The sequence below is a fragment of the Sceloporus occidentalis genome, unplaced genomic scaffold (assembly GCF_023333645.1).
Source record: "Sceloporus occidentalis isolate IW3139 unplaced genomic scaffold, rSceOcc1.0.p SCAF_6, whole genome shotgun sequence".
In the NCBI taxonomy this organism is placed as follows: domain Eukaryota; kingdom Metazoa; phylum Chordata; class Lepidosauria; order Squamata; family Phrynosomatidae; genus Sceloporus; species Sceloporus occidentalis.
Window position 1 is genome coordinate 94,138,205 of NW_028316986.1, and position 26,274 is coordinate 94,164,478.

At 39.7% G+C, this 26,274-nt stretch overlaps 1 protein-coding gene across 1 annotated transcript in view; it reads right to left on the bottom strand.

Annotated features, from left to right (window-relative positions):
- LAMA2 (laminin subunit alpha 2) overlaps window positions 1-26,274 on the bottom strand; it is a 609,129-nt gene that overhangs the window by 360,674 nt on the left and 222,181 nt on the right. Inside the window, exons 5-9 of the mRNA XM_089530405.1 lie at window positions 18,255-18,434; window positions 9,459-9,548; window positions 5,434-5,551; window positions 3,462-3,640; window positions 2,876-2,975 (exon numbers count right to left, since the gene is read on the bottom strand). Coding sequence (XP_089386531.1) covers window positions 2,876-2,975; window positions 3,462-3,640; window positions 5,434-5,551; window positions 9,459-9,548; window positions 18,255-18,434 — 667 coding nt within the window. The remainder of the gene's footprint in view (window positions 1-2,875; window positions 2,976-3,461; window positions 3,641-5,433; window positions 5,552-9,458; window positions 9,549-18,254; window positions 18,435-26,274) is intronic.

The following is a 26,274-nucleotide window of genomic DNA, read 5'->3' on the forward strand; positions in this document are numbered from 1 at the left end:
CTGTAATGTGACCATAGAATACATTGTTGACGTTACAGCTGTATCTAATAATCCTTTGCCTCCATGTGCCAGAAGGACAAGATGTGCAGGCTTTACATTTGGAGAGAACCACTCATTATCATCCTTTCCCATTATACTCTAGGATTAGAGTATTTTTATTTTTGCTTTGGTTGACAAAGCACCTCAGAAGCAAGTTTTCATTTTATTCCAAATAAACATTTTTCCAAGCAGAAAAGAGCTAGCACCAACAAAATCAATTTCAAAATACCTAATGTTCATTCATACTGATTTGCAAATATATATAGAAAAGCCAGTGGAAAAATAAATGCATTTTTTAGCTTTTCCTTCAAATAAGCACCAGTGTTTTCTAGCTTATACAGATTGAAGAAAATTGGCTTTCTTTCTCTTTTTTTTCTTTTGATTCACACTGCATGGACAACAAGCATTTTGCCTGACTTTACAGAAATTGTTTGTGTAGAGTGGTTCATTATTGGGCTCACTAGATATATAGCACTTCCTTCTTCCAATTTGTTATCTCTAATTCCCCCACAAAAAAGCAGGTCTAGCAAGTTGCTGTTGTTGTTGTGTTCCTTCAAGTTGTTTCTGACTTATGGCAACCTTAAGACAAACCTATAACAGGATTTTATTGGCAAGATTCGTTCAGAGGGTATTTTTCTTTGCCTTCCTCTGATACAGAGAGAGTGTGAGTTGTTCAAAGCCACCCAATGTGTTTCTATGCTGAGCGCAAATTCAAACCAAGGTCTTCCAATGCTGCTATGCAATTAGCACATGGAGAAGTTCTACCAGCGATTACACCAGTAGACAACTATCTGCCTGGCTGCTGTTTCTGATAAGAGCTGTGTATTTAGTGCCATATCTAGTTGGGCCTACAAATATACAGTGGTCCCTTGTTATATGCTGGGGTTTGGTTCCAAGATCCCCTGTGTATAACAAAATCCGTGTATGCTCAAGTCCCATTAAATATAATGACATAGCAAAATGGTGTCCCTTATAAAAATGGAAAATCAAGGTCTGACTGTATTGAAAACTTCTTAAAGGACACTGGCAGAAAAAGGTAGCACATATGTATTTACTTCTCACATTGGGCATTTTGTCATGGGAATGTTGTTAAGATGTGTCCACTTTGATAGTGAAGTATGCTGAAAACAAATCTTACACCTTCTCCACTGAAGGGTGGCCCCAGATTGATGCCCTGAGTGGTGTAGTCTTTATCTGTCTTTCTTTTCTCAGCAACCAATTTCTTTGGTTGACAGCCCCTTTAAGACAGGATGCGAACAGCTGGTTTTAGCATGTATAATTATAATAAGTTAATATAGGCCCTGTACAGATGGGCCCTTTGCGGCATGTCCACGATGTGCTAGGGTTGCCTCGGGGCGGCGCGTGCACATACCCCGCAACCCTAGCACGCCATGCATGTGCCGCTGTTATGCAGTGCCATACAGATGGCGCACATAACGATGATGTCGCTGCGCTGCCTCTAAATGGCACCGCGCAGCTGCGATGTAACTGCGCCGTCTCTGACACATTGCAGCACAACAAAAAGGAGCCACTTTTTTGAGCTTCTTTTCTGCTGTGCAGCAGTGCCGCACAATTTGTATGCTGCGGCACTCCTGTGCAGCAAAGAGATCCGCCTCCCTGGCGCCTCTTTCTGGCGGTCTGTACCTCGCCATAGTTGCTAAAAGAGATCCAGTGTGATGTAGTGGTTTGAGACCAGGGTTGAATCCTTGCTCAGCCATGGAAATCCACTGAGTGACCTTGAGCAAGTCACTCTCTCGTGACCTCAGAGGAAAGCAAAAGGCAAATCCCCTTTGAACAAATCATACAGAGAAAATAACAATAGCACTTACATTTTTATTGTAAGTACATTTTTATTGTAAGAGCTGTTCAACAGTGGATAGACTGCCTCAGAGGCTTGTGGACTCTCCATCTTTAGAGTTCTTTAAACAGAGATTAGAAGGGCATCTTTCAGGAATGTTTTAGTTTTTTATTTCCACATGGCAAGGGGTTTATTTCCACATGGCAAGGGGTTTTCCTGCACTGCCCTTGTGATCTTTCCCAATTCTTAACATTCTATTATTCCTTTTTAATTTTCCATACACGTTTGTGTTAAAACCTAAAGTAACTGTTATCAGTGTTATATGACCTGTCCTAGAGACAATTTGTCCAAGTAAGAGTTGATCTGATGTTTACAGCAGAAAGACCCCAAATTTTACTCAGCTGTTTCTAGCCTTTAATACAAATTTCTTATGTCTTATCTGATTATGACTTTTTCTAACTCTGCTAAGTTAATAAATATACAGATAAATGTGACACCTTACAAAAGGCCTTGTTGCTTTTCAAGTGAAAGTAATACTGGAGAGGAGAATAGTAGGGATATTAATTATTTCTAACCACTGTCTCCAGAGGAGAAATCTCCTTGCTCTTGGCAAGAGGATAAAAAGTCCTTTACAAGGATGCAAATGTTTTACAGCTCTTTCTCTAGGATGGAATGTAGAGAACACACTAGGGGAATTGGTTGAATGGTCTATATGCATTTTTGTGCAGTTTCTCAAAGAATATCTCTCCAAAAACAGCAAAGGAGAAAGAAAATAAGAAAAAATAAAAGCCCAGCAGGAAGTGATTCCCAGTACATACACCCCTGCAAATGTCAGAACATAAAGTGCTAAAAGAGAACATAAGAGACGATGGCAAGGAACTATCTCAGGTCTCCAAGGGAGAGCACTGCCAGTACACAGGAAACAGATTCAAATAGATCTCCTGTGAGTTTCTGATAGGACTGGCATAGTAAAAAGAGTCTTTTTAATAATGTGGCACATATATGTTTAACTCTGTGACTGAATCAAGAATCTCTCACCTCCTGAAGCATCTTTTTCATCTTTGACACAAGTACCATCTAAACAGCCAATGGAACGGCAATTGCATGCCCTGCATGGGTTGCGATCACCTGGTAACACCTATGAAAGCAAAGAAGAGGCAATAAGGCTGCCAACTAAAACTCCTGATAATGCAAGAAAAACTGGGAAACACAAGCACAACTAATGTATACTTTATTCAAACGCTTATCATAGTCCACAATCTCATTTCCTAGCTCTCTTCTCATTGTCGATTACAATAATATTTCTTTGCTCAGGGAAACAACATTCTTCTACTGATAGAAAAGTGCTGTTTACCAAATTACATCCTCTGACAATTGGAAGTGAAATATTAGCTGGAGGCCCAGACCCCTCCAGTGCATTCTCTCATATCAATGTACTTTCATGTCCTTATGAATGTCCCTCTTAGAGATTTCCCACTGAGAAAGGCAAGTAATAGGATGTAAGAATTAGAATTTAACCTTGATAAAATGGCAATCAAAAGTCTGTCTTTTCCACCTAATAACATACCACCTGTTATTGAAATGACGCTTTGGACTACTGAAGATAGACTGGTGCATACTTTACCCCTTTTGGTCTGAAGTACCCATCAATGCAGGTTTCACAGTTGATTCCTGCAGTGTTCTGTGTGCAGTTAATGCACACTCCACCCCCATCATATTCCCCATGGATATTCAGACTCTGCCTTTTGTCTGCCACAGTCTGATTATAGTAACACTCTTCAGCTTTCCCATGACAATTGCAAGCTAAAAGAAAGAAAGAAAGAAATTATATTAGCAAACATCACATCCAGTTTGCAGATGTGTAGAAACAACATTTTTACCAAAATGTTAACAATATTGTTTCATCATTTTGACATGAGTACAGTGCGCCCGCGCCATACGCGGACTTGAGCGTACGCGCTTAAGCCGCGGCGCGCGCGCGGGGCAGAAGGGGTGGCACGTCCCATTCAATTGAATGGGCGCGCACGCCCATTGTGCCCCGCGCGCACCCGCGCCGCCGCACACGAGCCCCATTGTTTCCAATGCGGCTTGAGCATAGGCGGAATTCACCTTACGCGGAGGGATCCGGAACGGATCCCCCGCGTAAGGCGAGGACGCACTGTACTACAACATATTGAAAAAAAATGCATCAATTCACAGAGGGACACCGCCCCCCCCCCCCCCCCCCCCAATTTTCTCAATTAATAAGTTAACTCAGGAAAAATGTTAAAGCACTAATTTGAATGCACTCTTTTTAAATTCTTTTGTTAGTAGTGGGACAATGGCCAATTTGCTTTCCAGCAAATATGTTGGAAAATGTGTTTTCCAGCCATTTGCAGATCAGTATAGGCATATACATTATTTTTAAAAAATACATAGGTCACTCTTGAAAATATTGGCTAATAGAAGGTTACTATTTATAGAAAAAGTCTTTAGAATTCACTGTTAAAAATTGTTAAGCCATTTGGTAACTGCTTTGAAATACTGCACAAAGAAAACATAATTGTTCATAGTTATATATTAGGTAAAGGTACTACCTCTTATATGAAAGCACATAAAAATTAAAAGCAAAATAAAATGTTAACAATACAACCATTGTATTAGCAAGTCCCACTGTTTTCAATGCAAAGATGGGTTTAAATCTATTGAAATTAATGAAATTTTAAAGTCTTTTATACATCCATGGAAAAAGTATCTTTAAAAAGTTCCAAAACCTTGCATAAATGACAGAGGTTATTTTTTATATGTGGATTGAAATTTTTAATATGTGGGTTGAAATGGATGCAATCATTATCGCAGATAAATGCATTTTCTGACAATTTACATTTTTATTTCTTTTTATTAAATTTTTCAGTTGTGCTTGCTATTTTTTTCAAGGAGCTTACAAAAAATTCCCAGACAATCAACCATCCAGCCAGAACTGGATATGTCATGATGAATATGTACCGTATATACTTGTGTACAAGTCGACCTCATGTATAAGTCGAGGTCAACTTTTGGGGCCCAAAATATGGATTTTTATATGACCCGTCGATACATCGAGGGTCAGATTGAGTGGGCAGTCCAGCTGGGGAGAGGGTGATGGTGAGTGCGTGCTCTCCTCGGCGTCTCCCTCACTGGGCTTTTCCCCACAAAAGAAGCCAAACCAGGGAGAGGCTTTTGGGAAGGCGATCGCCCTCCACGGTGTCTCCTCAGCCAGGCTCCTTCTCTGGGGAAAGAGCCTGGCTGAACAGAGGCTGCAGGGCGCGTGATCGTCTCCCTTGCTGGGCTTTTCCTGTCGGAGGGAGCCAAGCCAGGGGGGGGGGCTGCGGGGCAATCGTTCACCCTTCCCAGAGCCTCCCCAGCTGGGCTATCTCTTGCAGAGGCAGCCCAGCTGGAGAGAGGCTTCGTCAAAGTACCGTATTGCCCCGTATATAAGTCTACCTGGGATTTTGGATGCCATTTTGGGGCAAAAATTTCTCGACTTATAGTTGAGTATATACGGTAGTTCATCTCTTTGTTTCAACCACATTAATGCCTTATGTTTCCATTACCATTTCCCCTTTTTTTCCTGTTACCTTCACACTCATGCTTGACAAGGAAGGTCCCAGCTTGCCAAGGCTTCTGATTAAATCCAGGGCAGCACCGATCACAGCTTTCTCCACATGTGTTATGCTCACATTCACAAGAAGATCGCTATTGAATTGTTAAACAACAACAAAACAAAGGTTAAGACACTAGATCAGCTAAGAAAGGAACATTCTGGAAAGTGATAAAACATTTGAGGTGATGTCTGTTATGTAAGATCTTGGTTCAGGCAGGGATACACCGATAGACCACATGGTGTCTGCAGACCAGGGTTCAATTCCCAGCTTGTCCATAAAAACCATTGGGTGACCTTGGGCAAGTCACATGGTCTCAGCTGCAGAAGTAAATCTTGCAAAGACAACCCAGTGTTAGGATTGTCATAAATCAAAAATGATTTCCATTTATAAAGATCAATCAGCACAAATTTGGATAAATGGGGAAAAAACAAAAGAAATAAAAATAGAAAAGGGAACAAGACAGGGTTGTCCCCTTTCCCCCCTCCTCTTTGTATTAATAATAGAAATTTTGAATGACAACATCAGGAAAAATTCAAAAATTTGTGGACCCAAAATAAAAGGACAAAGTTACAAACTAGGTGTGTACACAGACGATGTAGCTATTTATTTGGAAGACCCACTAAAAGGTGGAGGAGAATTAATAAAAGAAATTAGAGACTTTGGTGTATTAGCAGGATTTAAATTAAATATGGAAAAAACGGTGGCAATAACTAAAAATCTTAACAAGATGGAAGAATGTGAATTACAAAAAAAAAATCGGGTTTTAAGATCAAAAATAAAGTAAAGTACAGTGGTACCTCGGGATACGAAATACCCAGGTTACGAAATTTTCGGGATACGAAAAAATCCCATTGGAAAACATTGTTCCGGGTTACGAAAGTTTTTTCGGGTTACGAAAAAACTTTTGGTGCTTTTCGGCGCGATTTCACACGGAATCGCGGCTTTTCCCCATTAGCGCCTATGGGAATTCGGCTTGCGAAAGCCTTTCGGGTTACGAAATTGACAGCGGAACGAATTAATTTCGTAACCCGAGGCACCACTGTACTTGGGTATAGTAATATCAAAAAGAAATGTAAATTTATTTGAAGATAATTATAACCAGGTGTGGAAAGAAGTAAAGAAAGACCTAGCAAATTGGACAAAACGTAGACTTTCATGGTCCGGAAGGATAGCGGCAATTAAAATGAACATATTGCCCAGATTTTTATTTTTATTTCAGAGTGTGCCAATAGTAATTAGTGATAAATGTTTTAAAGAATGGAAAAGAGAATTGACAAAGTTTATTTGGGCAGATAGAAAACACAGGATCAAGTGGAACATACTAATAGATTGTAAAAACAGAGGAGGATTGGGAGTACCTGATTTAGGATTATATTATTACACCTGCGGATTATCTTGGATAATAGATTGGTGTACAATTCAGAATGAGAGAATATTAAATTTAGAACATGACAATCTCAAATTTGGGTGGCATGGTTATATTTGGTTTAACAAAGCAAATGAGAATAAAGAGTTTAATACTCATTATATCAGGAAAAGCTTGATGAAAATTTGGTTAAAATGTAAACTTAGATTTTATCAGAAAATTCTCCTTTGGGTATCACCAGAAGAAGCTATTTTGGGAAAACGTAGTGTAACAGAGGGAGAAAGACAATGGGTTACATTTAAGGACTTAATGAAGATAACAAAAGAAGGAAAAGATGGAATAAAGTTAAGATCAAAAGAGGAATAAGAAAAGTTAGGAATAAAAATACATTGGTTTAGATATGAACAATTAATGGGAATAACGAAAAAGAACTAAAAATATAGGAATGGAAGAAAGCGCAAAAAACCTAGAAAATATAATTTTGGGAGAATCAAAGAAAAATATTTCTAAGTTTTATGAACTATTGTTAGAAAGAGAACTTGAACAAGAAGCAGTGAAAGAAACAACGATAAAGTGGAGTCAAGGTATAAATTGTAATATAGATTTAGAAACGTGGGAGAGAACATGGCAAAAAACAAGTAAATTTACAATGTGTCAAAACTTAAAGGAAAACTACTATAAGATGTTGTATATGTGGCATTTAACCCCACTTAAGCTTGCAAAGATGAATAAAAATAAGAACTTAAACCCAAAATGTTGGAAATGTAAGATAAAAGAAGGTTCTTACATACACATGTGGTGGAATTGCAAGAAAGCTAAGGAGTATTGGAAAATGATTCACACAGCGTGTATGGAAATTTTGGGAATTTTTTTTATATGAAACCAGAAATGTATTTACTAAATGTAACCTCCGTAATACAGAAAGAAATAGAAAATAAGTATTGGAAAATAATATTGTATATGGTAACATCGGCCAGATTACTTTATGGACAAAAATGGAAGTCATCAGAGATACCAACAGAAGAAGACTGGATGGAAAAACTGTTAGACATGAAAGATTTAGATTTACTTACTAGAAATTTAAGAGGGGAAGATGATGGAGAGACTCAGAAAGGCTGGAGTTTAATATTGAATTATTGGGAAAATAAACTAAAGAAAAACAAGGATGGAAAATAGATAAGAAAGAATATAATATGTTGTAGAAGAGATATTTAGACAAAAATGGAAATTAAAAGGAAAAAAGGTTGTGATCTGATATGATGATTGAAGAGTTAGAATATTGTCAATAGTTACTTATGTTTGTTGTGATATAATTATATAATAATTGTGAGAAATAAAGCAGCATAACTAAAATTAAAATATAGAAGGAAAGACCTAAAGTTGGATGGAAAGAAGGAAAAAAAATGGGGAATGATAAGTAATTTGAAATATGGTAACTATATAATCCAGGAGATAATTGAGGAAGACTTATTCAGATCAGAAAAAATGAAGCAAAGATAATCATACTTTAGAAAGAAATCTTTTAAATTTTAATAGTTGAAGATGCTCTCTTTTTGGAAGTAAGAATAATAATATCTAGAATGAATATTATATGGTATGGGATGTAAGAAGGTGAAGGTTGTTTAGTTGATGTTCAAGTATGTGTTATGTGTGGTATGTATGCATGATAATTGTATTTGTATTTATATATTAATAAAAATTATTTAAAAAAATAAAAAAAATGATTTCATGGCACACAACAGCAACAAAGGGGGTCTGTCTTATATGTTCTGATACTCTAAGTGCCAACAGCAGCCTGCATGAAATCTAGTATCCTGGGGTGAAGGAATGAGGTGAGAGGACTTTCATTCCAGCTTCCTGCTTCATGTCAAATCAATCCTAGTGGGGCCAGAATCAGTGTTCAGGATTGTGTAATGTTTTTATCAGAAGCAAAACATACATGCCCCATCCTGTTCCCTACTGGTGACATTTAACACTTTGGTGTGGCGAATGTGCCAAGCAGAAGGAGAAAGTGAAGACCCTCCGTCAATAAGTCTTCTCACATGTGGAACATCCTTTCAACTAAGGTTAGGCATGTGCCTACATTTCTCTGATTGTGATCTTTGCTGCTGATTTTTATTTTCTGAAAAGCATTTCCTTACTGAATTTCAATCTCGGTTTGTTTTAATCCATTGTATACCACACCAAAAACTTCACTATGGAACAGTTTATAAATTCAACAGAGAACTGCATTCTATAAAGAAACAAATAGATAAAAACACAGTTGCATTTAGAACTGTGTAATTTCTAATTAAGGCATTTGATGGATCAGCAGAAAACCACATGCTGCAAAGTTTTGTGCAGTCTTCTGCATAGAATTACACATGGTCATATTGGGTTGCTGGATGACAACTGCTTTTCTAGAATTTGTTAAACTTCAGGATTATACTGCTATTTGAATAGTACTAAGTAGCTGAGGTCCCTGAGGGAGCACTCCAAGAGGAACTTTCCTATGGTTATTAGAGTAATCACTGGTGATGCCAGGTTAGAGTCCCAGTGTGCTACAAGTACCCATAATTTTCAATTTCAATATTTAAGAAGAGGGGCTATGCTATCTCATTTTAACTTTCAGGGAGTTTTAAAGAATACATACATTTGTAGCTGGATTCAATGGACAGGCCTTTGCATGGCCATAGCAGATGCACATTCCTCCCACTGAGATATCTTTTACAGAATAGTAATACTGCAAATAAAAACAAAAATTAATTAATAAAAAAACTCTATCATTGACAGATTGTACATAGTAAATAGTCACCTACTTCTGTCCTAATAACAAAGGGATGTGGAAAAAAGAGGAATAAATTTATATTTGATTTTAACTGAAACTGAAAATATAGCAATTAAGAATAAACATTTCCATTTATACTGTGCACCACACACTGTATCTTGTTACATTCATAACCCACTACCCACCACCACTTATTCAGGTACTTGCAGGGCAATTTCAGTTTTCACCTTTCTATATTCTGCTTCTCAGACAAGTAAGTGGAGCATTTTTGTGGCGCATCTGGATCTCCCTGAAACTGCCAGGGAAAATACTTTGATCATTAAGGGAAATTGTTTGAAGGATCAGTTGTCTACATTGGAATTTTAAAAAAAAGTTGTGCTGGTTCCACCACAACTGTGAATGGAACTATACTCATGTGGCTCTTCTCTGGAAGGTAGAACTACAGTGGGCCCTAGGTATCCCCTGGGGTTGCTTCCATGACCCCCAATGGATATCAAAAGCCATGGATGCTTATGTCCCCTAGTAAAATAGTGTCCCTTATATAAAATGGCAAAATCAAAGTTTGCTTTTTGATTTTTTTAAAAAATCAAGCTGTTGATTATTGCATGCATAGATGCAGAATTGATGGTTATGGTGGACCGATTATATTTCTCCTCTTCTTAAATCCAGTTTCCCTTTCTCTCTGCAGCCACTACCCAGCTGTTCTACATCAGTGGCATTACTGGGGGGGGGGGTGCGTGCATAGGGTGCAGTTCACACTGGGTAATATCCCATGAAAGTGGTGACATGCAGTCACACCCTCTTTTTGTTGGGGATGTGTGTGTGAAAGGATGAGCATGCCCCTCCAGCCTTTGTTGCAGTGGTGGCTCCCCTCTGAGATCACCACTGTGGCAGAGAAGGGTGAATGCACCCCTCCAGGCTGCACAGGGGGCAGACTCCTCCTGAAGAGAGAGCTGCCACTGCAGCAAAGCCTGGGGAAGTGAGTGCATCCTTCCAGGCTTTGGCGAGGTGGTGGCTCCCTCCTCAGGAGGAGGCTGCTGCCACAGCAAAGGAAAAAGATGAGCACACTTTTCAAGTGTTGCTGAGGTGGCAGCTCCCTTCTGAGGAGGAGGACACCAATGTGGCAAAGGAGAAGGGCAAGCATACCACTCCAGAAAGCTGCCTTTTCCAGTCCCTAGAAGCTCAGAAACTGGCAGGGCAGCCTTCTTAACTGACAGAAATTGCTGTTACTACCATTACTCTCTCCCTTCTCTCCCTTCCTGCAGTGTTGGCAGCCTTTTTAGCTCTTCACTGTTCATCACTGCCACCTATGAGATTATGGTTACGGAAAACAGCAGGTCACAGCCAATGTGAGAAGTTTCCTAGAGGATTGTGTGTGTGGGGGGGGGGGGGGGGGGAGAAATTGGAAAGTTGCAATTCAACAGTAAAAATTCCTATTCCTTTGCTATAGCGATTGAGAAGCTGCTGTTACAGTGCTGGAAAGGTAGCTTCGTACATTGCATATTGTACTGCTCACTGCTTTTCTATTATTTTCCATTACTTTTCTGTGACAGAGAAAACACCTTAAGTTTAATTTGAGAATGTTGAGATGTCTCCAAAATCCCCTTTAAAATTAACTCTTTGAAAGTAACTTGCTACTCCTATATTTGTAATTTGATTATGTTATGCACTTATTTGCACTCCTTCTACCTACATAAATTCCTACACATTAACTGTATTTTCTACAATTTGATTTCCAAGTTGTGGAAATTACTTCACATCCACCAGTGGGCACCCCTACTGAATCTCATGCTCTTCATCAAACAGAAGAAACACCTCTGTTCATGGAAGGGACCCTCCGCATTTTAATGTGAATAAGATTTCCACATTTTCTAGGAGGGATGAAGCCTAAGTAGGAGAGCTGAAATGTATTTTAATCTACAGGAAAAATGATCACCAGTATTCATGAATGTATATGTTTAAAGCATAGTTTGTCAGAGGAATTCCTGACCTCCAGATAATTTACATTAAATAACCATATTTCTAGGGATGATCATTTGAATCAAATAATACTCCCTACATTCAACTACATGCTACAAGCCAAAGAAGACTTTTGAAGAATGTATAGAAATGTATGGAAAGAGGAAGATCATATTACAGGTGAATAAACTCATTCAAGGAAGCCATGGTTCCAAGTTTGCAAGACCTAAGCAGAGCTGTTGATAATAGGGTGACTGGGAAGCCTCTCATTCACAGGAAGCCATAAGTTAAAGTTGAATGGATAACGGTTAACAATAACAATACATGCATGAAATCAATAAGCATACTTTGTAATCTGAATCCAAGCCAAACTATGCTCAGAATTAATTTTGACTATACTATGCTGCCTTTGAAAGCCAGCATGGTGTAGTAGTTTGAGCACTGGAGTACAACTCTGGAGATCAGGGTTCAAATCCCCACTTGGCCATGGAAACTCACTGGGTGACCTTGTGCAAGTCTCTCAGCTTCAGAAAAAGGCAAAGGTAAATCCCCTGAACAAATCTTGCCATGAAAGCCCCATGATAGGGCCTTATGGTCACCATAAGTCAGACATGACTTGAAGGCACACAACCATCACCACAATGCTACCCTTGCTGGTGGTAGTGCTGATTAGGAAAGGTTACACGACATATAGGGAAACAATGCAACAGTCAAAACAATTTGACTCTTATGGAAATCATCTCCCTCACATTCCTGCAAACCTTAACTGCCATGTCTGTGCTGCTACTGATGCATTTTCCAAAACAAAACATTACACAAAAAATACAAACAAAAATATTTTATTAAATTAAGTTAAATTTGCCATACTAATTAACAAAGGAAAGCAAAAGAACAACGAGAGACAAAAAGTATTTAAAAAGCCAAAATATGTCTTTCTCTGTTTATTTAAATGTCTATGGTGAGATACAGACTGCCCAAAAGGGCGGTCTCCCGTTGCCCTCGATTGTTGCATGAGGGAGCCGCAGCGGACAAACCACGCAGCTCCCTCGTGCAACAAAAAGAAGCCGCAAAAAGCGGCTTCTTTCTGCGGCGCCATTATGACGCCGCAAGGCACCAATGGCCTACTTGTGGCATCATGAAGGCGCCGAGATGTGCAGACGCTAGGCGTCTATCACGTCAAAATGGCGGTGCCCATGTGTATAGGGCACCGCCATTTTTATGCCCTCGTTACGTGTGAGGGGCAAGGCTCATCAGGAAGCGCTGCCTCTCACATGTAACGATGGCGCCCGATAGGGCTCGTCTATACAGCACCTATATTTCCATTCAGTACTAAAAATGATCAGGGTGAAAACTGAATGGGCAAGAAAGAGTGATGTTGGTCTTCAGAGAAATCACTGCATTTCACAGCAAATATTGGTGCAAGGAGTTCAATTATTTAAGTAGATTGGGATCTAATTATAATCATTTACAGGACAAACTTGTGTAACAGTGAGAGAGAATACGTGTGGCAGAGGTGCCATGAGACGCAGAAGGGGGAGCATATATTCTTATTTTAATTCTATATTTGTTTTAAAAAATCTTTCAATAGATCTCAATGAGAAGGGGAAAGGGTACACCAGCTCCAAGCATGATACAGTCCTAGAAACAGCCAGAGTATAGAAAGCAGTTTGACACCATTTTAACTGCCATGACTCAATGCTATGGAATTCTGATATTTTGTCATGGCCAGCCAAGAGCAGGACTCGGAGGATGAGGAGGAGGAGGCTGTGGCAAGAGGAGATGGAGGCTATACCAGGTCCTAATCCTGCCCTGCCAGACCCCAGTCCTGATCTCCCAGCCCCAGGGGTTGAAGCTCAGCCAGGTCCTAGCACTATGGGGGTTCCTCCTGAGGCTCAGCAGCCTAGTGGTGACTCTGGGGAAGAACCAAGCCTGGAGGTTCCTTCCTTTAGGCAGCGGAGAGCTGACAGTGCTTGTGTGCGTCGATCCAGGAGGATTGCAGAGAAGCAGGCTGTTGATAAGCCACAGCTGGCAAAAGGGAGGGGGTCCTGCATTTAAGTAGCGGCAGAACCCCGACCCTTTGCCAGCAATTATTGCAGTATACTTCATGGTGATTGCTGTCAGCACTGGCTTCTTGTTTCCTTGAACCCTGGTTTGCCTTGGACCTTCGACTTTGGAACGAACTGGACTTTTGTTACCTTCTGGCTGCCCTGACCTTGGACTGAACTGACTTCTGTGAACTCTGGTATCCTGACCTTGGCTCTGCTGTGATGTGCTTCTCTCAGACTAACAGAAAGGTCTGTAGACTGCCTCCCAGCTCCTTTCTTGCTGAGCCATTGTTATCAGCGTTTGTTTGGATGTGTGCTGACCACTGTCCGGGACATATTTGTAGTTTGATGATGCACCAGAGCTCTCTGACAGACCAGGCTACATACCTCACCAAACTACAGATTCCAAGATTCCACAGGTTAGAGCAGTGGCATCCCTAGGGTTGGTGTCACCCGTTGCTGTACTGAGTACTCTGGTCCAGTGGTGTCACAAGGGTTGACGTCACCCGGTGCGGTAACTCATGGTGTCACCCCCCACATTGACCTCCTCCCATTCCAAACCATACAGAATCCTTAGCAATGTTTTTTTGCATACATGTTCCTCATAAATCATAATCCCCACACAGTATCATATGCACAACCTAAATATATTTACATATGCATTGTGAATATTTGATTAAAATGTGATGTTTTTAAAGAAAATTTGGGGCCTCTCCTCCCACTAGCTTCACCCCACTCCCATCACTTCTTAAATCATTTTAAAGGGAAGCAGATGAATGCCACAGCCCATTTCTGCCAAAAAGGTGGGTTTTTTAGGAACAGTGGTGTGTCCCCCCTTTATGGTGTCATCTGGTGCAGTCCGCACACCCCACACCCCACTAATCACACCACTGGGTTAGAGTCATGGCAGTTAAAGTGGTGTCAAACTGCTTTAATTTGGCAGTGTGGATACTTCCCTATAATCCAATGGAGGAATGACTTGCCCTGAAATTTCATGGTGAGTTTCTCTTCCTGATCAGACCATGATCCACCTGAGTATACTCTTCTCCTGCTCTTGGACATACCAGGGCAAACAGATATGGCAGATCCAAAATTTTCCCAGTCTCCCCATACATATCCCTTCTTGCCCATACTGCTATAAAAGTGCGGTAAATGTGTATATCTCCAGTGCATAGCCTTGTAGTCAAGGATATTGCTCTCTTTTACTTTATCTTTCTCATATCCTGCATTTTAATCTCTGTGGTTGGAGAGCAAAATGGTTCCTCCCCATGGGCCCCAAGTTGTTCTCTTATGAATCACAGGAGTTCAGCCTCACTTAAGTGGCATAAACAAACCTCTTTAAAAGTTCACTGGTAGATATATTATATTAAAAGATATTCAATAACTGAAAGTGATAAAAAAGAAAAAGAAAAAGAAAAGAAAAAGAAAAACAAATTCAGTGGAGTATGGCTAATGTGTTCTTTATGTTACATCCAAACAAATGCAAAGCTCATCTAGAGAAATTTTTGGTAGTGAAAAATCAACATGACAACTCAACAGAATTTTTCAATTTTGAGGAAGGATGAATTAATATACTGAAACTGATTGATATACTAATTTCAGCATGCCCAAATTGTTCTGTATGTCATTCTTACATGTGCATATACCGCACACAAACACACACACTCAGATGTTTTCTACAGATAGGAAACTGAATAATCACAGAAACTAAAACTGAAGCTGAGCCATCTGCCTGAGACATTCTCCAAGGAATTTTCATGAAAAGAAAGAACTGCAAGAAAGAACACATCAACTTGAGGCATATTCATTAGAACATCTTTTTGTACAAATAAGTGATTTGTAAAACTCACTTCCTTCTTTAGAGCTACTAGCAATTCTAAAAAATAATCTCCAAACAAACTACTTCTATCATGAATCTTAGTGAAGTAGAGCCACAGTGGTGAGGGCAATTGTCCTGGTCATGCCCAACCCCCATAGTACCTGGAGCAGAGCCAGGCGATGGGCAGCGGGAGGGAAGTGCCCATATGTAGAGCCTCATGTGTTTGACTATGTATGTGGCTGTCTCTTCTTTGTCCCCTATTCTGTTGCCCCTGCATTAGAGTTATGTGTGATATGTGTAGGGGTGTTGCAGCTGCCATCTCCTCTGTCCCCATTCCCTCTCTATATTGGAAATGTGAGAGTGCTTCCATTTCCTCCTCTACTGTACTGGCAATGGGATTAGATAGTTTCCACTGTCACTGTCTTCTCCTAAGGCTGGGGAGGGCCTCCTTCTCTACCAGCACATGGTGAGGGATCACCATTTTATGTTGTGCAAGAGAGATGTGGGGAAGCATCTCTTACTGATGTGGTTGTGATTCACTTAACCTCCCACTCTATGCTCTATGTATAATCAATTACATTATTAACTCTGACTAAATATTGGATAATATTCTCTTTTTTCAATAGGCTTGCTTTAGTTATTTTAATTATGCAAAGATTTAAATAAATGTGGAATCCACATATAAGATACAGTAACCTTAAAAAACAAAAACCTGCATGTTGAAGCTACCCAGCCTGACAGTTCCAAAGCTTATTAACTGGTTAAATCAGATAATAGTCTATCTAGCTACTTTTATGAAACTTTTAAGAAGAGAAAAAACAACTAGAGCATTTTCTACAGGGGAAAAAATACTAATAAACATTTTTTTTCATTGCAGAAAATGTTCTGCCCTACACCCTTGCCTGAAAACCTCAGAAGACCTATTCATTCATCACTCACATACAGGGCATTCAGAAGTTAACCACGAAAAGGGCCTTACTCTTGGGTCCAAAACACACTGTAGAAATATTCCAAGTTGAGGTTGCTTTAACCAACCAGGCTCAGTGCTAGGAAATTCTGGGAACTGTAGTTTATTGTGGCACCAGACCTCTCTCACAAAGAAGGCTAAATGTCCTACATAACTACAGTTCCCAGGATTATTTCTACAGTGTGTTTTGGACCTTGATCAAAATCATAGTGGGTCTGCCCTTCATAATTTATCTCTGTACCATTGCCCTGAGCTAACCCCCATCCCAGATATTTGAACATGCAGAGGCAAACTTGAAAAGGAACTCATCCAGAGCAGCTGCTCACATGTAGGAGCTCCATGAAGTTCAGACATAATCACCAATACATACATTAAAGTTCACATAAACAGAAATACAACAGATAGAACTATATGCCATTCTTGTAGGCTGTGATTATATGAAACTACAGATAAGTTAATGCATTCTATATAGCTTTCCTACAGAGAAGGAAAGACCAAGACCATGCTAGGAATCTAAAGAGTTAATCAGAAGGTGCACACCAAGGGGTGTATGTGTACAGTTGGAAATTAACACTTTTGGAGGCTTCCAGAAATTATAATTTTTATTTTTGTGACAGAAAAAAAACACAGGGTGTCACAGGGCCCCTAAGAGTCCCACTCTTGTCTACTGGGTTAGACATCAATAGCATAGATGGGTAAGTATTTGAATGGATACACATTCCTTTGGGGAATGCTCAACTAACACCAATTTTATTGAATGAACAGTGGGCTCATGACAAAACAAAAATATAACAAAAACTCCAGCTTCAAGGCCTTGTTAACTTCACAGGTTCTCCAGCTTGTTCTTAAAACCTTCTGCAGATTTTAGAAGGTCTCATATGCTTCTCTGACACTTCTCTGTTGGCTTTCTCCACCAGTGGGATTCAGGATCCACATGTCCACCACCTCCTTCTCGGGTCCCACCAATCTCCCTCCTCCTCTGCCAGCCTTTGTAGGGCCTCCCTTACAGGGTCCTCAAATTGCTCGCTGTTTATGCTACGTCTATCTTCCAAGACTCCTTCTACACTTGGGTCTCATAGGGCCTGAACAGGCAGGGCAAAATAAAGGTGCTTCGGGTCACTTTGGAGGTATGCTGTTTAAATGCTGCATGCGTCCTAAGAGGCTGGAAGCCGTGCCAAAACCATGTTCCAGTCCTAAGGACTAGAGTGCAGTTTTGGTGCAGCTTCTGGCCTAAGATGTGTTTGCCATTTAAACTGCATACCTCCAAAGTGGCCTGAAGCAGCTTTATTTTGGCCTGTCTGTTCAGGCCCTTACTTGCCGTCTAGTGAGACTGGAACTTGAGGAGAGTCCTTTTCCCTTCATTAAAGCCACTGGCCAGCCTTCACATTCTTCCCAGGCTCGTGCTCCTCTCGCTCCTCCTCCATCCCTCCCTGCATTCGCCTTTTCAGCCTTCCTCTCATCCACTCCTTCCGCATTCACCTCACCCTGTTCCTTAACCTTTTCTTTCCCTTCACTTCCTCACTTTCATTCCCCTGCCACTTTCTCCCTCTCTTCTTTCCATATTGGTGTTGTACTCCCTCCTTCCATTCATCCTGGCCTCCCTTCTATTCGTCTTGGTCCTGTTGCATGACACACCAACTCTCCTACCAGTGTGTCACGTAGGGATAGACAGACTCTCAACTGGGACACATGATGTACTAGAATATTTCATTCATTTTGTTAAAATAGTAGCGCCTGATGATATACTATGTGGAGTACCAGAAATGTGTACAGGAAGTCCTAATTCCTAGAGTAGTATAATCCTAGTCCTTAGTATTAGTGGCAAAGGTAGCACTGCAAATACACATTTCAGTATCTTTACTAAGACTTACCCTCCTTGTAACGATTAGATCAATTTCATTGGGATCCTTGTGCATAAGCATCATTAAATCAGCATTCAGTGTTCGTATCCTCTGAAATCTCAGACGGATGTAGCGAGCTGAAGTGAACTCTAGAAGGGCTGGTGAAGGGTCATCTGCACTTGGCCGTCCATTGATCAAAGATGTGTGAATCTATAAAGCAGGATACAGAATGGGAGTTGGTTAAGTGACAGTTCTCACTCCTTCTAAAACTACCAGAGCTGCAGTTTCCATTCAGTAGGCATTGTTATAATGTGCAGCTAGATATAATTTGTGCAGTAGTAAAATAAATTGTTGTAATTTGGTTTTCTTAAAATAATTTGATACATTTATATCAAACAGGTTTTAGCTGTACTTTGTTTTTAATTTTATATGAGCCTCCTTGGGACCATGGCAGGAGAAAGGCAGGATATTAATTAAGTAGACTGACTGTGCCATCATTCTAGTATCTAAATTCATCCTCCTGTGAGTCACTACCAATAATAATTTTAAACACTTATTTTTCACCATATCTGTAGTGAACTTCTTGGTGATAGCCATCTCCAAGCTATTCAGAAAAGAGACCTCACTTTAGGATAGTTGGGTGATCAATCAACAACATGGTTCCTGTTTTTCAGAGCCCAGCTAAAAGCCTAACACAGGAGAATCTGTGATTGCCTTTTTCTCTGTTTCCCAGAAAACCACAAACTGGATTGGGGCAGTGATGCTACAGAAAAAAAACATGTCACTGTTTCTTCCAGCATTGTTTCCTGGATTAATGAATGCCTCCCCAAAGCTATTATTAACACTGTGGTGGAAAAATAAAATTACTTTTTTAATCAATTGTTTTTAGCCCAGTTAAGCTAAGATAATGTTACACTGGGAAGAGCATTGGTTGTATTATGGCAAGGAGTTAAATCACCCCACTTATTATCTGAAAGCTCAGATTTTAGATTTCTATTTTTAAATCCATGTATATGTGCCTGTTTAAACCAATGAACCATATGGTAGCTTCATGACAGATTTAACAAAACATTTTTTTCCTTCTTCTCTACTCACAGTTTTGGTATTTGAAGAAAGATACTTTGCCAGAAAATCCATGGAGTATAGTCACTCCCAAGTTGTTTCTGACATATGAAAAAAAAAAAATATCCCAGCTGTTTGGCTATGCTGCTCAGACTATTTAGGTTCCCTTGATTTTCAAAGCACGTTGACATTCTTATCTAGGAGGGTTTCCAGAGACTGCTTAAAAGGTTTCAGATATTTTAGCAAGATCTCCTTCTTCTAAAAATTCTTAAACTTTCCTCAGAAAAGACTACATGGATATATGATGACCATTCAGGTCTCGGAATGCCAGGATAGACAAAGATGTCAATTTGAGATGTATGCAGTGCATCACTGATGCCAGAGTGCATTTCGAAACTGACCCATTTTACCAAGGATTTTGGAAGAATCTAAAACTTGATATGAAGCAATGAAACTGGAGAAGCCTGTAGATGTGTTTGACTGCAACTGTATTGAGTTGCCCACCCACGTTTCTTTTAAGATTACAGATGATGGTCTGAATCCAAAGTTCTGCAGTTTCTTCTGCCCCTTTTCAGACAGTGGGACACTTTTATTTCTGCAGCAGGTTGTAACTCTATAGGCCCTAGAGCACCATGGTAAAAAAAAGTTAGTTGCAACAATGTTAACTGCTAAAGACTGTGGTATATGACACTCACAGAGGAGATAAGAGTATCCTCACTCCATCTCCCTCCATAGATATTGCTATAGCTTCTTGTTATACTTAACACATAAAGTTTAACTTGTTCTAAACATTACATGTTTTTTTAAAAACATGTATCCTTGTGAAACAGTGCAACTACAATGAACTTTGATGATTTCCCCAGCTTGGTGCCCTCTTGATATCTTAGGCTACAGTTTCCATACTCTCCAAGCAGTATAGTCATTGGTCATTGTGTCCAGGGATGATGGAAGTTGTAGTCTAAGAGATTTTCGGAGCACCATATTGGGGAAGTTGATTTGTGAGATACAGTCGGCCCTTCTTATACACAGATTTTTTATACACGGATTTAAGCATACACAGTTTGAAAATGTTCTAAAAAAGTATAAATTTACCTTGATTTTCCATTCTTTATAAGGAACACCATTTTGCTATGTCATTATATGTAATGGGACTTGAGCTTACACGGATTTTGTTATACACGGGGGATCTTGGAACCAAATCCCAGTGTATAACAAGGGTCCACTGTATATGAGAAATGTAAAAGATAGAAACTGAGCATGCCCATCAAGCAATAATTAGTAGCTTACTAATTATTCATAAGAGATTATGAAAGAAAGTATGATAATAAAAGAAATCAAATCATGGCAACCCACACTGCTTATGAGCTATAGAGTTCTATATGGTCCAGAATATCTCAAAGACTGTATCTCCCTATATGAGCCTACCCAAGTTTTAAGATCTTCCAGAGGGAACTTTTCTCAGTGGCTATTCCCATCCTATGGAATTCTCATCCAAGGGAGACGCAGTTGGGCCCCTTCTTTGCTCTTTTTTTGCCAGAAGCCAAACACCTTACTAGTTGCTGTAGTGCAAGTGGTGTACTGATTTTTTAAAATATGTAATAGGTTTTAATATGTTTTAACTGTTCAAAATTTTAACTGGATTGTTTAATTCTTTTAAAATGTTCATATTACAGTTTGTTTTATCTATTTTGTTTTAATTTACCTTGTAAGCTCATGTAGGAGAAATGCTGAATATAATAATAATAATAACAACAACAATAATAATAAATGCCCAATATGAGCACAGGTACATATTCTAGTATAATTAAATAGGTCAGGATGCACGAAGTGCAGGGAAGCCAAATTTTAAGACAGAAGAAATAAACAATATAACAGCACACTTCAATTGTCTTTCAAAGAATTCATGTAGACAGAAAAAAATTCACAGGAATATTGTGATTCATGTGAAACTTCAATAACTTTAGGTTCATCACTGCACCCCAAACACAATCAGATTCCCTTTTTCCTTTCCTAACTGTAAGCTATATTCCATGAAGTCATCACATCATTAAAACTTTTATTAAGAACATGTACATACAGCTAACCAATTTAACCTAAAATATAGGTGCTTCATTTGAAAAGCTATAATAATGTGAAAATATTTAAACCATAAGAAATCTGGAATACCAGCTGGCATAGCTAGATATGTGGACTAGGAAAATATGACATATATTATACATTGCATATTTTATTCAGTTGTACTTAAAAGATATAAGATTTAATCTTTGCTACATTTTCATGCATTAATAGTTTATTTAGGCTCCAGTCTTAAAACTACTTAGCTGAGAGTACATTTAGTTGAATTCAATGGGACTTCTGACAAGATGGCAGAGGACTGCACTGTGAACCAATTATTAAATTGCATTAGTTATGACTAAACTGTTTAAAATGCACAGCTTCAAACCACCAGCAAAATGTCAAGTGCTGTTCATGTCATATTCTACTTCAACTAACTCAATTCCCAAAAGAATATGGGCAAATGTCAGCTTACTGAATTGTTTAGCAAATACTACTGTATGCTGGACAAGATGCACTTCACACAGCTTAAGCTAAAGAGAACTTTTTTCATTAGTTTGCCCCTTTCTTCAATTCACTTTCACCTGAAACCTAAAATTACTTCTTTGCTACATCCTTTCTTTGTCCACAGCAGTGCAATTCTTCATTTTTCATTTTCAAATGGAAAGTAATTCGTCAAAGACAATGTCTTTTGTGAGATATTTAAAGAGATTGCTCATTGTCAAAGTAGTGGTTATTAATATATCACAGCATAATACGAAATTCAATTCCTTTAAACCGTAACTGTCATGCATTTTTTTAAAAAAAAACACCTTTATTACTGTTGCTCCTAAAACAAAATATTATATTAGACTGAAGCTTTCAACAATAATTATATATAATAGACATCAATAGATGTCTGAGAGAATACATCTATTGCAAGGTTCTACAAGAACTCTCTCTTTTTCTGTTTCACACACACACACACACCTTGATGTGTGTAGGCAGTGAGGGAGATGAATGCCTGCATGTTTTGCACTAAGAAATATGACTGTTAATGCCATTTCTATGCAGATTCTGCTAATTCCTAAAAATACCATTCTGGTATGAGCTGTATAGTTTTATAGTTCTCCCCTCAAAGAGGCACAGCAGTCTGACTTAAATACCGAAGGGTAGGATCTTTTCAACAGACTAAATTAGTGATCCCCAAACTTTGGTCTTCCAGTTGTTTTGGACTTCAGTTCCCAGAATTCCTGATTGCCTAGGAGGCCACCGCAAGTAAACACATGAGCCAAAGCTGGAGGAAAGGCCACAACTTTATTTAGCAAGCAAATAAAATTGGTAGGATTGGCCCAAAGCATGAGGTCAGGATCTGTAGTATCGAACAACCCCCCCCGGTTGTTCGATAAGCCGCATGCCTGGTGACCGCCAGGCAATGGGATGACCTAGGGGCTAAGGAACGCCATCTCGCAGCCATGCCACCAGCCGCTCACATGTCCTCTAAGCCCCTAGTCACCGGGAGGCGCTACCGCGTTGTGGCCCCCACAATGGCCACAATATATGCCCTCATTGCCCCCGGGTACCTAATGACTCCCATACCAGTGCTTCGTAGCCCTGGTAACCACACCAACCAGATCCATGACCTATGCTTCCGCCCCTGAAGTTGTGACTAAAACCACCAACCCTAGGGAGGGAGGGTGGGAGAGCCGAGCAGCGAATGACACTGGGGCCAGACCACATGGCCCTTATATAGGCCAGGCCCAAGCATGCATAGCAGGCATAGTGGCCCCTCCCCCAAGGCAACTCAGCCAATGGGCTGCCCTGGAGGACCAGGGCACACCATAGAGAGGTCCTCATGCCTCCCAGAGCAGTCCACTAAGGTGGAAGGACCTCTCCTCCTCACACCAGCCCAATAGCAGCACAGCCTGCTCCAGCAAGGCATGCTGGGGCAAGCCTGGGAGCCTTGCAACGTGGCTCCCGGCGGCAAAGCAGCCTGCCCGTTGAGGCGGGTGGCCGCTTGCTGTTGGCCAAGGTGACTGGGGCTTCTGGGAGATGAAGTTTGGGAATCATTGGGCTAAATATTTCTCAACTAGCTCCCTCTTCTCTCCTTCCAAGGAAACTAACAGCAGTGAAGGAGAATTTTGGACCATGGCAATGATGGAAAATTCTCTCCTCCCCACCTCCACTTGGCCAACCCTCCAGATCTTCCTGCCACTGGTGCTTGTCTTGGGAATTTATTATACCAGGGTGTTAAGACACCACATTCATATTAGTGTAGGAAATGCAAACATAGCAGTTTGGGAACAATCATTTTGGTGCAGCTCTTCAAAAATGCTATGGTGTTGCTATAGTCCTGGGCTCTGTCTTCTATATGCTGGTCTACATAACCTCACTTTTATGTCCTGTGCTCTTTTGATCTGTTTTTTTCTTAATATTTTCAATTGCAAAGTTACAGCAGCTGATAAAGTAAAAAAAAAAAGAAATTGAAAAAAGAAAAACATTTTATTAGAAAATTAGGGAGATGAGGAGAAGAGGAGAGAAAGATAATCACATGCACTTGCACCAAGTGAGTGCCTGCATATCAGAACCGCAGTGGGAGGGACATAGCACATGGGACTCAATAGTGGAAAAACCGTATGATTGGGAAGCACTGACTCATTTTGCCCATCAATGAAAAGGAGCACTCCAGGAATGGATGGAAGTAGCTACAGGACAGGCACAGCACTATGTGATAAGTTACAGCTACAGAGGCTACTATGCTACTATCCTGCTGTTATTCCACTTGGCTGCCATTTGTGATAAAGTCTTTACTGCTTTACCGCACTTCATTCATAATTCTGTGCATCTGATCAAAGTTAGTGTGGATTACATCTTAGGAGATGTACAGGATTGTTCTGTCAGGTTTCAGTCTTAAATACATTTTCTCAGGAATTAAACAAAGTGAACTTGTTTCTAAGAAAATATACACAAGACAATCCATTTTATTAATGTTTGAGTCAGATAAGAAATCACTATTTAATAATTTGGCCAACAAAAATATTGAGCTGGATGTTATAAACACAACTCTGTCAGCTTGGTCCAATAAAGAATTTGCGGGGCTAGGTACAACAAATGTTACTCTTGTAGTAAGAAAAGACAAAGAAAGGGAAAACATCTTTGAGAAATTGGGAAGAAGCAAGTATAGTTTTAACAGAGATCTCATGGAGATAATTTACAACTGATTACTGAGGGTCTTGACTGACTGGCGATAAACACTAGCCTGGGGGAAGAATAGGGGCATGTCATCTACATGACGCACACCCCGACACTGCCCTGATGCTGCCATCATGCTGGGCATGGTGGCCAGCATCACAATGCTCTTCTAGTATTGTGTCCAGATGGCACAGTGCCAAAGGAGCGCCAAAAAGCTGCAGCACCAGTAGCTATAGTGCCCTTTCTGTGGTGCAAAAAGGCCAGTTTGGGGCCACGGTGTCTAGTTGCTGCAGCCCAAATCTAGTGAAGAAAGGGACGGTCTGTTCAGCCCCTTAATCTGTAGCCATGATTTTGTCCTGCAAAAAAAATCTGAATGTTAAACAAAGCTACATTGTATAGTACAGCGTGCCCTTCCTATCCACTCAGGTTTCCCTAAAGATGGGAAAAATTATAGGTGCTCAAAGCTATATTGGTCAATGACTGATCACATGCATTTGCCTGCAACACATGCCAACATTGGCTAATATGGGGAGGGGTGAGCCACAGGAGTGCCAATTCACAGATGGCTAGCCCACTGATATGGAGTTGAAAGTGACTTCAGAAAGCACAAGAAAGCATTTTGACTCACTTACCTCTACCCCTGCATACAGAAAGCTAAATTATTGGGGGAAAGGGTTTTGGCACCAATGATGGAAGGTGCCAGTAGAAAGAGGATGCATCCTCTGCTTTTTTTTTTTTTTTTTTTGGCAAAAAAACCAAAAAAAAAAAAATTGAAATGTGTTTTAAGGAATGGGTGGTCAATTTCCAAAGGTCATTTCTGGTTAGGTGCAGAGGACTTTAAACAGAAATCAGACCCATGAAAAATATGATGCAGCTGGTTCCTGTAACCTAAGAAAACATTTTAATTGGGGGGGGGGGGAATCTGGGCTACATTACACCCATTTCTGCTCTACATCTAAGGTGACCACTTGTATATGACTAAGAATAAATGCATCACAATGGGTCAAAATAGTACAAAATGGGGACACTGATTTGCATAAAATCTGTATATGCTGATTTAGAAATATAAATGGACACTAAGAGGTGAATAAAAGAAATGCAATACATCTCACTAGATTAGGAAGACTCGGGACATGAATCACTCACAAAAATATTATTTAATAATCACAACCACAATCAGAAGGGTTATGGCTCATGTGCAGCTTCAAGGTCCTTTAAAAAACAACTTTAAAACTGATATGATCAATTGTAATTATTTTGCATTTAAAACAGCTAAAATTTGTGCAAACCTCCCCCTTCAAGGTGACAACCGAAACATATTTTCCTTTTTCCTTGGAAACTTTTTACTAGTATTTGATCCTCTTCATTATGAAAAGTTTCTAATAAAGCATCTTGTAAACAGTACAACTTTTTACTTGTCATCGATAGAGTGATTATTTGTCTGTGATGCAAAGATATGATCTATGGATGAATCATAATTGCTAATTAAGTATTTAAACCTACACTAGATTAAATAATGTATAGAAAAGGCAAATAAAGCTTTGCCCATAGAATCCATTTTAATTCCAATAAAGAGAGAATTTATGCAAAAAAAAAAAAAAAGAAGAAAAAAAAAAGAAACAAGTTCAAGACTGTAGACTGGGTTTTGGATTAAAGGAAATATAGGAAAATGAGTTTATGTAATGATACTGAAAAGTATCACAAGGACTATAGAGCTAGGTGGTAGAACATATATATGTTTTATGTTTAGAAAGATCCAGTA